Source organism: Telopea speciosissima, chromosome 1, assembly GCF_018873765.1.
Source record: "Telopea speciosissima isolate NSW1024214 ecotype Mountain lineage chromosome 1, Tspe_v1, whole genome shotgun sequence".
Lineage (NCBI taxonomy): Eukaryota > Viridiplantae > Streptophyta > Magnoliopsida > Proteales > Proteaceae > Telopea > Telopea speciosissima.
Window position 1 is genome coordinate 32,951,097 of NC_057916.1, and position 15,628 is coordinate 32,966,724.

Below are 15,628 nucleotides of genomic sequence, written 5' to 3' on the forward strand. Positions count from 1 at the left end.
TATTGGTATATGAACCATGTTAAATCTGTATCATTTGTGCTTTGTTTTTGTTTTTTCGTGATTCTTGGTGTTTGCGTTAACAAAAAAATTACATATTTCCTCTCACAATCCTAAGTTCAAGGGTGAGTGGTTTTACTACTTCAAATTTCTCACTCGATTGATGGTATTTATTTTTACCATCATGTCACATTACACATACTAAGCCTGTATTGCCATGGTTTGTGGTTACTGCCTTGCAAACATGGTTTCAAATATCAGTATTGGATTGGGTGCATCGGTTGATTCGTATCGATATCAGCCTTTTAGGGGACATGTGCATAAAATTCAGTGTCTACAGTTGTGCCCAATATTGATACATGTCCAATCTACTATCACTGAAATGATTCTTATTAAGGATAAAATTGTCTAAAACTGAAATTTTTATTGACATTGAGGGCAAAACCATCCAATACGACCTGATACGATTGATACATATCGATATCAATATCGACTGAAATTAATAGATCTAAACCATGCTTATAATGCATGCAGGGTTTATTTTCTTTCACTTTCCCTGCCAATATATATGCTTTAACTTTATAAAAGAAAATATTGTTCCTTCAACTAGTTGTGTTGGAGGATCAATGGAAATTGAAATGAAATGGAAGTTTTAAACTCTTTCTCTTCTCATCAACATGAATTTTCATTTATTTTAGACAAAATGCATCCAAAAAAAAAAAAAAACAAGAAAAAAAAATTACATTTAATGCGTTCATTATAATATGATCTGTGCTACATAACTCCTCTAGGCAGTGCATCTTGAAACTAAGTTAAGGGAAAATGGTCATGCTTTTAGTGCTATTGTGTTTTTAGGCATATGACTCAGAGTAGTCAAAACACAAAGCCTCACTCTTTGATAGATTATAAACAGTATCAACCATGGTTGGTCTCTTAGAAGGGTCTCTCTGTACACAGGCAATGGCAACATTCATAACATTCATGATACTCTCTATTGGGCATGGAATCTCTTCCAGAAGAAACTTGTCCACCCATTCCTTCAACTTCTCATCCTTCACATCTTCCTCTTCCTCTGAAATTCTTTCTATATTCATCCAAAGTAACTTCCCTTCCTCATTAATGGCTTCCTTTCCAGAAACTAGCTCAAGCAGAACCACCCCAAAAGCAAAAACATCCATTTTCGTCGTTACAACTCCATCTGCTAGATACTCTGGTGCAATATAACCATGAGTGCCAACAATTCTCATGGTTACAGCATTACAACCAGATTTTGCTAGTCCAAAATTCGCAATCTTGGCTCTCATGCTTCCATCTAATAGAATGTTACTAGTCTTGATATCTTTATGTACCACCCTTGGCCTTGTGTGTTCATGTATGTATTGAAGACCATTAGCAACATCGATGGCGATACGTAACCTTGTCTTCCAATCCAACTTCATTGTTCTGTTCTCCTCATGAAGCCATGAATAAAGAGACCCATTCTCAACATACTCATACACTAGATAGCAGCTTCCAACCTCAGGGTGTATGCAGAAACCTTCAAGCCTCACTAGGTTACCATGGTTTACCTATAAACAGGAACTCAAATGAAACTTTAGGAAGATCTACAAGTTGCTCAACAAGTAAATGTTAATCAATTAATTTAAGAGATGAAGACTGAAAATATGGATCTTAAAACACTGTAAGTCTAGGGCATGGTGCATGCCATTTTGGGGTCAAGGCCTTAGGCCTGCTTAATACCATGGCAAGTCAACTGGGTTCAAGTTCTACTGATCACAGAAAAACATTCCATGAACACCTAATCCCATGTCTCTTCTAAATTCTTCTCACCTACTATGATATTTCTTAAAAAATAATATAAGAATAAGAAATGATATGGCATTGCTGAACATCTATTCCTTTGTTGCTTACTTCTTTTATATTTGAATGGAATGTATTTAGTTTTGAGCAATAGGTACCGTCCACATGACTCCACCCTCCCATTCTTTTTAATTTGATCCTTGAAACTATTATAAACTAGACCAGATTAAACAGTTAACTCAACAAACATTCTTTGATTGTAAGGGAAATAAGACATTTCCAACAGTGGAACCTTTCTAACTGTCATTTTAACTGTTTCTGTCTTATTTAACTGAAATTTAAAACAACAGTGGAAGGGGAGGAGTGATCAGTTACCTTTTTTAAGATCTTCAGCTCTTCACAGGCATTCCATTTCATCCTCTTAATGGCATAGAACACTCCACCGATGCGCCCTTTATAAACAGAGCCTTGAATTAAACAGCTTTGGTTGAATCCAGCAGTTGCTCGTCTCAAATCTTGAATCTCATACACTCCATACTTATCCAAGGATTGTGAAACATCAGTTATGAAATTCTTCCTCAGTGCCCGCAGCTGTTTCTCTTGGTCATCTCTTGTTCCTTTGAAAAGCTTCAAGAGAATCTCCCGTCTATAAAAGAAACCCATAAGCAAAATCAATATTGCTAATAGAAAGCACGAAAGTCCCAACCCAATTTCCAACCCCAAAACATATTGATCTTCGTCCTCCGTAGTCGATTTAGATTTTCGAGGAATATAAGGTTGGTCTAGTGGAGGAATTTGAGAGACTGGAAGAAAGATGACACTCGATGGAACGATGTTCTGCCCATTTACATCAATAATAGATTGTGTATTCAGTCCAAATTTTGCAGCAATGGAAGCTATGGTATCAGATGGATGGTAAACATAGCTAATGAAATAATTTATGCCAGACTGCATTTGGGTTTGGTTGGGACAGTTGCAGAACACTGGAAAAACGACGTCGATTCCAATTTGGAGTTTGGTGGGATCAAGAGAAGGGTTAACAAATTCCACACTTTGATAATTTGTCAATTCTTGGAACTGATTGTTGGCAAGGTCAAAGTAGGTGTTACCCGGTTGGATTGCGTAGGGGATGTTGGCATAGAAGAGATTGTTGGAGTTGCAAGAGCATGTCACAGGGACAAAAAGGCTCTGGTTTGGGAGGAGATGAGAGGCTGGAAAGGAGATGTTGCTGGGACTTGATATCATTATTCGGCTTACACCAAAGAGATCACCAATTTTGGCGAGGGTCAGAAAGTCTGGAGCCATGGCTTTGTAGAATACATAGGCTTGACATGGAAAGTTGGATTGGTCCTCTGAGCACTGGTAGTTTGTGATGTTTTGTTGGGCTTGGATTGGATAAAACCAACAGAAGAGGAGGACCAGGATGGGAGAGAAGCAGAGATTCACTCTTTTCAAACTCATTTTGTATTATCTCTATCTCCAAAATTTGCAGGGTAGTGGTATCTGTATAAAAGCTAATTGTCACTGGTCTTCAATGAGTGAGATTTCTCCCTTGTATGAAATATACTCCTTGCCTCATGCTGCTCTTCTGATGTCATTCCTTAAGCAATGGTCTGGACCCACTATGTGTTGAATGCCACCAATGATATCTACTAGAACTACAACAGGATTTGAACCGGATGGATGAATCATGAACTTTAGTAAACTGAAAACCACACTCCACACCCCCCCCCCCCCAAAAAAAAAAAAAATTTTAACTCGAAAGAGAATATAATCCTCTGTATAGAATCCAATGTGGCCAATTTGGAAGGAAGTAGCAAAATTGAAAACACCCATTAACTATCAAGTAAAAAGGCTATAGAACTGTTAGACAAAGTATTCACTAATTAAAAGACACTTCTGCCCACTTGTTTTGAGGAGGTGAGAGAGAGACACATGTGAATGCTGGTGTAGGCCACACACCCGGACAGAAAACTACTTCCCATATGCTAAATATCAAGTTTTCTACTTTATAAAAAAAAAAAAAAAGGGTAAATATCAGAAGCTTTCGCTAGTTAAAGTCAAACAAGCCACCCATTTTCATATTAATATCGCAGTTGTCAGTTGTCCCTCATTGTTAAGGACTGCTATTTCTGATTATGGTAGTGTTTTATGTTCTCATTGGAATCCCTCAGTTGGAAGGTTTTGATAGGTCAACAATACCTGTGTCTTATATCATGCAATGCTAACTTCACAGGTCATGTTTGATGGCATTCTGGGATGATACATCTCAAAGAAAGCTGCTTAGACTGTCATCATTGTCCTCTTTTTCATTATGATTATTATTTTTAATGGTTGTGTTTCTAGATCATTTCTTTAGTAGATTAAAGAATGTCCAAAATTACTATTAATTACAAACTTGCTTTCAAGATTGGATATTTCCATTAAGAAATAAACAAAAATGTACTATGATGCCAATAACTCATCATATTATTTTGCATGTTATGCCAATACGTATATGAGAAGGCATTTATATGAAAAGTGAAGTCCCAATTAACACTTCCATGATCTCAGACTCTGTTGCTATGCACTTCTTGTCATCTCCATACTGTCTTGCATAATTTTCTCAGAAGACCCCAAAAATTAAGCAACAATGACTAGTTCATCCACAGTTAATAGCATTTCTTGCTGTCAACATCATTTTATACTTTTGCTTCTTCTTCTTCTTCCTTCATGATTATCACAATTTCCCCTCAGCTCTGCATATTACAGGGGGAAAAAAAGGGACTGAAATTGAAAGAAGAAAAACTAGTGGAAGGTATAGAAGGAAAAAAGATTTACTTGTCACGAGCTCCCCTCTCCATATTGTAGATCTGGGGCTCAAAGTTATGAGGTTTATCTGGGGGAAGATTAGTCCTGTCAGGGGCACTCGTTGGTTGAGCTTAAGCCAACCTCAGCCCTATTGATACCAACCTGATGTTTTAAACTAGATGGGCTGGAGAAGGGATTGGAACCGCCAATCCTTGCTTGAGCTGGATCACAGTTGGGCTAGACTGTGTTTAGCACCAATCCGACCCAGATTTGCATCTCAGTATACTACTATACTGTATAAATATACTTTCGGTGGATTCCCTTCCCAAGCATGGTTTTTTTTTTTTTTTTTGGTTAAACTTCCCAAGCATGGTTTGAGGAGTCGAAATCGGATCAAACGAATTGACCGATACTGATTCCTGGCCGATCCCATATCAGTGTATTGGTACGAATCAAAGGTTAAAAAAAAAAATGATTTATTAAAGAAAAACAGGAGTAAATTCATCTGTTCCGGACCGATCTGATCCCAATTACTAAATCCATGATCCCAAGGGGGCCAATTATAGACAAGAACCCGGCTATATCAGCCTATATTGTTCTCAACATAGAGAACCAGTGAACAGTGGAGCTAGCAGAGTTTGGAATCTGGGGAGAGACAATGTAGGCCAGCCCCTTTTTGGTCCTTTCGAGTACATTCAAATCCATAAGTGTTCTTCGAGCGGAGATATATGACAGAAATCCCCCTTCATTACATCATTAGGCTAAACAGGATCCATGTAGCTAATCCCATTTAATTGAATGCCACCATGCACCAGAAATTTTTTCAAGTTGATGCATGACACCATTTACTCTATGTTTACTCTGCATATATGTATGTGTGGATCAATGGATAAATGTTTTTTTTTAACACAATTCTTCCCATATAATTATAATTACTTATAGGGCAAAGGTTCTCTGAGCACACCGCCGGAGTCTCTCTCTCACATATGAAATGACCTCTCTGCCCCCTCTTTTACAAAACCCTTCTGTTGCCCCTCGTTGATGCACTACACTATGCCGATGACTTCTCTCCCTGGCCACTCTTTACAAAACCATTCTGTTGCCCCTCATTGATGCATTTCCCTATGCCGCTTACTCAGAAAACCCTCTCCCTTATAATATAAAGAGTAGCACTCCCGTACCTTTCAGATCTCCCACAGGCCACAACAGCCCCTCGGGGTTCCTGCAATATAGGCTGAACCGCTGAAGTCCTATAAAGAACCAAGCTAGGAATAACTAAGTCATTTCACACAGGACCACCAAATGCAGTTAATTCATTCTAATATGACAAATCAAATTACAAAATAGTAACCCACTACTAGATATTGTCGAGAGAGAACAACCATAACATCACTACAACAAAAACAAAGTTATGCTTAATTTAGTAATTTCATAGAGGATAATCAAATTTGCTTTTTTTCTTGGTGTGGTAATAATCAAATTTGCTTTTAGGAGTACCAGAATAAGTATGGTGTCATAAGTCATAACACGAATTGTACTGCTGAACACTAGCCCAGAACAATCTGCCCTCTGTTGAGGCAAGAAATAGAGACACGATGGAGCCAGGGATCTTCAGAAAATCACCATATCATTCACCAAGCTTCAAAACATCTCATTCACAAGTGACCAAAACCTCTCATTACAATAAATATAGCCGATGTACATGAGAAACAGAAACCATTCTACTACAGATGGAAAACTAAAGCATGAACAAATGCCAAGTAGTCAAATGGAGTGCTCACTAAGTTACACATCACCCAATCTCAAGAACTCTCAGTTGTGTTTGAGACCTTTACATCTTTTTTCTCATCCTCACCCACTGCAGAAGCTGTAGGTTTCTCTATGGCAGAGTCCATTGTAGATCCAGGTTCCTTTTTCAACTCTGACTCAAACTCCTTGGCTGCCTGCACCAATAGACATACAATGCTCAAATACGTTAAACTTAACATCAAATAAAAATCATGTACCAACATATTCTTTCTGGAGCATTTGATTATAATGTTGGGCCACCAAATTCAAGCTCTAGACCATGAAAAAGCAACCAGTGTAGTAAGCTTAGAAAGAGTAAATCATGCCAAATCTAAATGGATAGTTCAGATGGTACCAAGGGCATAAAATGTTTAAAACAACTTAGTAGTGCCATTTTAGTAAGTGAATGAACAAAACAAAACCATCTAGCTTCACCAGAGAAACTGTTAAGGGGGTTAGAGTCCACTTTATAGGAAAGACTGGTAACAATGTGTTTTGCTTTTCTTTACACAGGAGCCAAGATGTTTCATCACTGGAGGAGATAATAAATCAAAATGATATTTCCAATACATCCATATTTGAGAGTGAACAGCTATACCAATTTCCCATGTGTACATTTAAATTTAAGCACAGTATACCAAGGGCAAGGTGAAAGCTAGACAATTTCTCACTGTAGACAGTGTTATGTCCATAAATACGAGTGGGACAATATCTTGAGGAAGAAATGAGAACTGCCATCCTAGAATATCATTTATCTAAAAACCTAGAACACCTCAGTAAAATTTGCTTGGGGAGAAAGAGAAGTTCATGCCCTTGCAAATCTACAAACAACTAACTAAAAGAAAAAACAAACAAGAAGAAATGAGAGACGCACTCCAGCCTGTTCTCAGACTACAAGTTGGATTCTTTTCTGCTAATAGGGCATATTTGGTTAAGCTTCTAGGGTTCTGCTTCTAAGGCCTCTAGAAAACAGCTTCTAATGATTATCGGGTTAGAAGGGCGGTCTAGTATTGAACATTCATTTGGAATATTTACCACCAGAAGGTGGAGAAGAAGCCCAAAAACCGAGAGGAGTGCTTCTCAGGCTTCTACAATTTATGGTGGTACAGATTCTAAATGAAATGTTCTTATTGGATCCACCTTTTTTAATCCTCATAATCACTAGAAGTTGGGACTCTAGAAACCAAAAAGCTTAGCCAAACAAGCACCTACTCACAAATTAAGATTTCGATAAATACAACAGGCACTATAGCTAACCAACCAGCTACATTACACCTAATCAACATGTTCATGAAGAATAGCTGGACAAATTTTCATTGTTCAGTGACTTCAGTCTAAGTTCCTCTAGGTCAGTGGTATTACTTGCCATTATTATATTAGGGTTTTTTTCACTTGGACCAAGTAAAAGGCAATAAAAAGGAGGATTTTTGTTTATAACCGTTTCCTAGTTCTTTGTCTAAAACTCTGACTGCCACATTTCTAATGCATAAATGTGGAGTTCCTCTGGAAAAACCACCAATTAAACACCAAAATTTAACACAAGCGATCCCAGACCAAAGCCCATGCACAATAGTACGGAGGCATTTCCTATCAATTCCATTATCAAGTCAAAGCTCTTGACATCAAGAGAAATTACATATGAATACTTCTCAGATTAGAACCAATCTCTACCTAATATAATCAAAGTTAAACCCACAACAGAGGACATAGGGGAACCAATTAGCATAAATCCACATGACCAATATAATAACGGTCCACCAATGACAGATACTTGGCCTCTCTTCTCTAATCTGACAGCTGAAATTGGTTCCCCTCAAAATTTTACTGACATGTTTCAATCAGCTTGGTGCCATGTGGGGTGCATATAATTGCCAATTTGCCATGATTGCACAAGCACAGCTACTATAACACATTCAGTATATCAGAATTCCTGAGCTGTTCATTCATGATATATCTAAGAATCAGTTAGTTATAAAAGTAACAATGGACGCTACCTGTTATGTGTACATCATGTGCACAACATCATACATAGGATATCTACATTATCGATGATTTGGATTATTTTAAGATAGTATTGTACGCAAGGTTCGTAATCTCGGATCTGATTGGCTGATTTTGGCCGGATCGGATCAGGATCGACCGAGACCAATCCATCTGTACGGACAAGGGTAAAAATGTTTTTAAAAAATTGGATTTTTTACAAAAAAGTGTCCTATTTGCCCAAGTTTGGGCGGTCCCGATCCGATCCAATACCGAGATTACGAACCTTGATTGTACGTGAGTAAATAGGTGGGTTATTATGGTTATGTAACTAATAGAGTTTGGGAGTAGTGGGTAACAATGGTTATGTAACAGCTATGCTGCCTATTAATTAGTGATTTGGAAATGAAGAGGTACGCTGCATTTAAACTACAATTTCTCTTTGAGAGAATGGGGATTGGTGACCTCCTAATTACACTAAATTATTTATAATAACTCTCCATTTTTAACTTCTATTATCCTCTCCAAAATAAGTAAGCGCGTGCATGTACCAGCTTGGTATCAGAGCAAGGGTAGAATGGACAAGCATGTAGATGGGCTAGAAGGAGAGGTTAGTTTGCTCAACGAGGGTAGAGGCTAATTCTGTCCAAACCTGATGGGCAACAACAAATCCTCACCAAACTCTCTGAAATCTTTGAGAGAATGATTTTGTTGGGCCCACATGTTGTGGAACCCAAGTTGGGTGAAACATATCTTCTTGGAATGGTTCGTCCTTCTTTCCAAAACCCTTCCTTACATACTACTATGTCCCAATAATCCTTCACCCCCAAATTGGTAAAATTGGATTTTCCCCTTACAACGGTGACAAAGATACAACTAGTTGGACGTGCAAGGTCGAGCAGTTCTTCCGATTCCATTAAACCCCCGAAGCAGAAAAGGTGGCATTGACATCCTTTCACCTCGATGGAGATGCTTAGTTATGGTATCAACTGTACAAACAAGTGAGGATGACATGTCCTCGCAGGGGTTTTGTGAGGGGCCATACGCTCGGTTTGATCTCACACAATTCTAGGATTCTGTTTTTTTGGACGAACTTGCAAAATTACAATAGACCGCTTCAATCCGGGAGTACCGGTTGAAGTTTGAAAAGACATTGGCGAAATTAGGAGCCTTATCTGCAAGCAGACAGGTAAACAGCTTTGTCAGCGGTTTGAAAGATAATATTAAAGCAAACGTCCTTGGTACCATCGCCCCACAACCTTATTTGTAGCTATCGAATTGGCCCAATTGTACGAGGCCTTTGACCACTCACTTGAGAAAAATAGAATTCCCCCTAACATAGAACCTCTTCCCATTCACCGACTCACTTCAACAGAGATGCAAGAAAGGCGGGTTAAGGGACTTGGTTACAATTGTAACAAGCGATTCATGCCTGGACATTGATGCAAGAAATTATTCTTAATCGAAGGTTGTTATGAAGCGGAGGAGGCCACGTGGTAAGATTAACGTGTTATTCAACAATGAGTTCCATCCTATAGTCTTGAGGACAAGGCCAGTCTAGCAGGAGGAGTTGTTACGTGGACACCATCATACATGGGATATCTACATTAGTGATGAGTCTACAACTCTACAATACTGATGATTAGGATTATTTTAAGATAGTATTGTACGTGAATTAATTAGGTGGGTTACTGTGATTATATAACTAATAGTGTTATAGGAGTTGGGTAACAACGGTTATGAAACAACTATGATGCCTATTAATTAGTGATTTAGAAATGAAGAGGTACGCTGGATTTAAACTACAATTTTTCTTTGCGAGAACGAGAATTGGCGACCTCCTAATTACGCTAAATTATTCCTAAAAACTCTCCATTATTATCTTCTCTTACCCTCTCCAAAATAGGTAAGCATGTGCATGTACCAGTTTGGTATCAGAGCCAGGCACCACGTCATGGTTTTGAGTCACAGAAGGGCTACCTGGATTAGAGTGAAAGCTGTTAACAAAGGGCTACCTGCTGCCAGACAGAAACCCTGAGGCAGAGTGGAGCCGCTTGGAAAGGGCTACCTACCACCAGGGTGAGAGCTACTTAGAGTGAGAGCCACCGAGGACAACGGTTGCAGAAGCATGGTGGTCTGTTATGTGCCTATCTAATGGGGCTCGATCTAGTGTATGGGCGCTAGATTGGGCCAGCCTAGTATGGATTTAACGCATTCCATTAGCTTTGGAGGTTTTGGCGTATGAGTCAAGTACCTAACATTTGGTATCGGCTCCATTGTGCCCCAGGGTTTCTGCTTGGCATCAGGTAGCCCTTTCTTGATAGTGACTAGAATTTGTGATGTGGTGCCCGACTTTGAAACCAAAATGGTACATGCACGGGCTTACCTATTTTGGAGAGGATAAGAGAAGATAATAATGGAAAGTTTTTAGGAATAATTTAGCGTAATTAGGAGGTCACTAATCCTTGTAATGTAATCCTAGAATAGGAGATAATCCCACTAGGAGCCAGGTGAAATCAGATTCTGATCAAGTCTGCTGTTTGGGGCATATTTGGGGCTGTTTTGGGCAAATCTAGGGTTTACGCTAGGGTTCTGGATGAAAGTAATATAGGGTAATGATCAGCAGGTCTAGGGACTATTATGATATAAAAAAAATAGGATTTGGATCAATTTAAAATTCCTGCAGAATTAGGGTTAGGGTTTCGGGTTTTAGAAATTAGGGAAATCACTAAAGCTAGGGTTTAGATGGATGGATGGATAGGGCTGGGCTTGGGATTGAGTTTAGGGGACTGTGAGAGGGAGGTTCGATCCAAATATGGGAGGGATTTGATGGTTAGAAGTGTGGAATCTGTAATTTTTAGGGTTTAATGATTAATGGAGTTTTTACAGAAATTAGGGTTTTAACTAGGGATGGGGGCAGCAGTCAGGATCGAGTATAGACAATGCTGAGGGGAGGCTGTGGTCAAAGTTTGGATGATTTCTGATGGGTAACAGATCTGGACAGAACTGAGATCTTCCTAGGGTTTATGAAAATAAAACAGAAAAAGAAACGGGGATCGAATGGGGAAGGGAAGGAAAGATAACAACAGAAAATTAAAATTCAAACTCACACTGGAATCCACCGGCAGTAGCTTGAATGTTTGAAGGATGAAACCACCTTCAAAGAGAGATCCTCTCAGCCGTCACGGCGTAAAGAGTCGCAAGAATCCACCCACCCTTCCACCTTGAAATCCACAAGGATGCATACACTGACAAGGGAGCAAGGAACAACAGCAAGCAGCCACGATATCTGTTTTTTTTTAAATTCAAAATTCTGTGTGGGAGCCTCTCACGATTTCTCCTTTTTTAAATAAAGGCCAAAGGCCAAGTCCTAATACAATCTAACTACCTCCTCACTTAAAATCGTGGAAGGGTCCTAATTGAAATAAAATTACTAATTTTAAATAAAAGAATCTACTTAAAACAACTAATTTAAAGAAGATTCCATGTTAGCCAATAAGATATAAGGACCTATTGACCAATAGGAACACTTCACTTAAATTAGACCAATTGAACCAATTCTAAACCGGTTCAATCTAAAAACAGGAAAATAACTAAGTATTGGGCTAATCCCGTATGCAACTTATATACCCCTAGTTTAGGCTCATTAAAATGGCCTAATACAAAAAAAAACCCTTGGAAACAAAGGCCCAACATGTATATAACCCAACCCTAGGCCTATTTCTAAAGAAATAAGCCCTATTTGGTGATTATTCTGCATCACCTTGTTCTCTCAAAGAGAAAATTGTAGTTTAAATCCAGCAAACCTTTTCACTTTCAAATCACTAATTAATAGGCAGCATAGCCATATTATATAACCACTATATACAACCACTGTTACCCACTACTCCCATAACATTATTAGTTACATAACCACAGCAACCCACCAAATTAACTCACGTATGATACTATCTTAAAATAATCCTAATCATCACTAATGTAGATATCTCATGTATGATGTTGTGCATGTAACAACTCTTCCCCGCCAGAATTTGGTCTTGTCCTCAAGACTGTAGAATGGAACTTGTTGTTGAATAACACTTTGATCTTCCCACGTGGCTTCCTCCTTTTCATAACAACTTTCGATCAAGAATAATTTCTTCCATCGATGTCCAGACACGAATCACTCGTTACAATTATAACAAAGTCCCTTACCATGCCTTTCTTACATCTCTGTTGATGTCAGTTGACGAACGGAAAGAGGTTCTATTTCAGGGGGAATTCTATTTTTCTCAAGTGAGTGGTCGCGGGCCTCGTATAGTTGGACCATCCGATAGTTGTACATAAGATTGTGGGGGCAACTAGCAAGGACGCCCGCTTTAATATTATCTTTCAAGCCGCTGACAAAGCAGTTTACCTGTCCGCTAGCAGATAAGGCTCCTAATTTCACCAGTGTCTTTTCAAACTTCAACCAGTACTTCGGATTGACCCGGTCTATTGTAATTTTGCAAGTTCGTAAAAAAAAAAAAATCCTAGAATTGTGTGGGACCAAACCGAGTATATAGCCGCTCACAAAACCCCTGCCAAGACATGTCATCCTCATCTTGTTTGTATAGTTGATACCATAACTGAGCATCTCCATCGAGGTGAAAGGACATCAATGCCACCCTTTCTGTTTCGGGGGTTTAATGGAATTGAAAGGATTACTCGACCCTGCACGTCCAATTAGTTGTATCTTCGTCACCATTGTAAGGGGAAAATCCAATTTTACCAATTTGAGGGTGAAGGATTGTTGGGTTGTAATAGTATGAAGGGAAGGAAAGAAGGACAAGCCATTCCAAAAAGCTACGTGGTGGATCGGGATGTTTCACCCAACTCGGACATAGTTCGAGAACTTGTGAGATCTCGTTGAGATCACGGCGAGTTTCTCGGTTTTTTGAGAAACCAAGACGAGTTGGCATACGAGTTGCGAAAGTGCAACAACTCGACCGAGATCTCGAGATCTCGGCAAGATCGATCTCGATGATCTCGAGAATCTCGACCCAAACTCCTTTATATGAGTGCCAGATCTCGAGATCTTGGTGGAAAATCTTGGTATACAGACACCTATCTATGCAAACCTTGGTATACAGACACTTATTTAGGCCAGGAACTAAGACAGACACTTATTTATTTAGGTCAGGAACTAAGACAAACACCTATCTATGCAAGCCTTGTATTTCATTTACTTAAGATATTATTCATAAAAAACAAATACCCCACCTATTTGAATCCAATAAAAATAGTTAAAAAATAAAATTCCAAAAGGAAAAAAAATCAACCCCCCAGTTCAAGAACAAAAACTGGATTTTCGGCGATAGGTGCAATTTTCAACTTTTTAAAGCTGGGGTTTTTCTCAAATCTAAAAATTCCATAAATCTTAATATGATAAAACATTGCTAAAACCCAAAAGTGCGGTAAAATATTCATTTGTTTTGATGTCCAAGAGAATATTTTCATTCAGAACGATTTTGACAGCATTCGTGCACACCAAATTAAGTTTGACTGGTACATAACTCCTATTTGGACTTTGTTTTTGCAAAACCTGATAGTGCCATTGTGTTTAGATGGCCTAAAATAGACTGAATATCAAGTTTCAGACCCAAACTGGATCTAAAACCCACCGAGTTGAGGCTTCAAGTCGAAAAAAAAAATGCACCAACTCGGCCAGATCTCGACTCGACTCGATTTTTCAAGGGACCGAGTTGGTACCGAGTTCCGAGTTTTAGTACCTTGAACTCGGGTTCCACAACATATGGGTCTAGCGAACTCATTCTCTCAAAGCTTTCGGAGAGTTTGGTGAGGATTTGTTGTTGCCCATCAAGTTTGAATAGACTTTTCCTCTAACCCTCGTTGAGCGAACTTACCTCTCCTTCTAGCCAATGTACACACTCGTCCATATGTAAAATTTAGTAACAGAATTGGACACCATGTTACGAGTTCGAGTCACGGAAAGGGCTACCTAGGAGAGGGCAACCTAGAGTAGAGTGAGAGCGGTCAACAAAGGGGTACCTGCTGCCAGGCAGAAACCCTGGGATAGACGACTGCGGAAGCATGGTGGTACCTAACACTAACCCTATATATGAACTGGCCTATTCAATCAAAATAAGTTACCTCATGAATGGGGAATGAGAAATAGAAATTCCAATTATGTCCTAACACCTAGCTAGTCATTTCCTATAATGGATCACACATTACGGTAAACAGTTGGAGGACAAAGTTCATATTTCAGGCAATTTCCCAATTTCCTGATATTATATATATATATATATATATATATATATTTTTAAAATCTCCGTGGTCACACTCTCACCTGTATTTCAACGTATTATAACTCCACCACTCGTGCAATTCAAATGCAAAATGTTTAAGCATGATCTCCAAGAGTAACATAACAAACTAATTCAAAACCACTGAACACAAATTAACCAACCAATTAAATTGATTAAAAACCAAATAAAATAAATAAATAAAACCTGTTGAAAGCTCTTCACTGTTTTCCCGATACTCCGCCCGACCTCGGGCAACTTCTTCGGTCCGAAAACTAAAGCTGCAACTCCGGCGATTACAGCCAGCTCCGGCACGCCAAGACCAAACAAGCATGTGCAGTTGAGACCCCTTCGAGCTCTGCTTCTGCTCAAGACCAGGCAACTGGTCGTATTCTTCTTCTTCTTCTTCAAGATATCGGCTCTACCATTGCTGAAGAAGACAGAGTTGCATGAAGCGAATGATAGGACTGGAGAAGTTCTGGGAACCGAAGGTACCGCGAGAGTTGCAGATATCTCCATTTCCCCGATTAGGTTCTAGCAATCGTCTCTCTCATGTTTGTCTTTGATTTTGTGCCCCAGATTAAATGTTGTAGATAACAGAATTGTGAACAGCTACCAACTAAAATGCGCCTGGTACGTAAGTGTTTTACTTCACGGGTTGTTATCAATTTCTTGTCGGGGTAGATCGGTTCTGGTCCGGGTTTTGAACCAGTTTCAGTTCGATGTCGGGCTCTTTCGGTTTCTGGGGTAGTTCAGTACGTTTCGAGGTCGTAATACCCCAATCCGAAACCTGCCCAATAAAACCTCGATTCGATTTGGGCAGCCCATTTCGATTCGGTTTGGACCAGTTTACCGGTTTCAGTCCCGATTTTGACACCCCTACCATCTATTATAAGACCATACGAAACTCAGATCACCCCTTGGTTTTTGAAAAAAAACTGAAATTACCCCCTCTACAGTAACGGTGTTAGTTATTGGTATGAAAT

The 15,628-nt window shown here is 39.1% G+C and overlaps 2 protein-coding genes across 2 annotated transcripts; both read right to left on the reverse strand.

Moving 5' to 3' along the window:
* Window positions 1–848: 848 nt before the first annotated feature.
* On the reverse strand, window positions 849–3,258 carry LOC122648580 (serine/threonine receptor-like kinase NFP). Its single transcript, XM_043841800.1, has 2 exons — window positions 2,173–3,258; window positions 849–1,565 (listed from the first exon to the last, which is right to left on the reverse strand). Exons 1-2 carry the CDS (start codon window positions 3,256–3,258, stop codon window positions 849–851), a joined length of 1,803 nt encoding a protein of 600 aa, XP_043697735.1.
* A 2,987-nt stretch (window positions 3,259–6,245) lies between these two features.
* On the reverse strand, window positions 6,246–15,216 carry LOC122661230 (sec-independent protein translocase protein TATA, chloroplastic). The gene is made up of 2 exons (XM_043856576.1): window positions 14,850–15,216; window positions 6,246–6,530 (listed from the first exon to the last, which is right to left on the reverse strand). The coding sequence occupies exons 1-2, from the start codon at window positions 15,159–15,161 to the stop codon at window positions 6,390–6,392; spliced, it is 453 nt and encodes a 150-aa protein (XP_043712511.1). The 5' UTR covers window positions 15,162–15,216; the 3' UTR covers window positions 6,246–6,389.
* Window positions 15,217–15,628: the final 412 nt, after the last annotated feature.

Bases quoted from the DNA above. Each gene is read 5' to 3' on its own strand.
- LOC122648580 (XM_043841800.1), bottom strand. From the start codon at position 3,258: ATGAGTTTGAAAAGAGTGAATCTCTGCTTCTCTCCCATCCTGGTCCTC. The intron at 1,566-2,172 runs GTAACTGATCAC...TCCTGTTTATAG, and splicing joins AGCTGAAGATCTTAAAAAAG to GTAAACCATGGTAACCTAGT.
- LOC122661230 (XM_043856576.1), bottom strand. From the start codon at position 15,161: ATGGAGATATCTGCAACTCTCGCGGTACCTTCGGTTCCCAGAACTTCT. The intron at 6,531-14,849 runs GTTTTATTTATT...CTATTGGTGCAG, and splicing joins CAGTGAAGAGCTTTCAACAG to GCAGCCAAGGAGTTTGAGTC.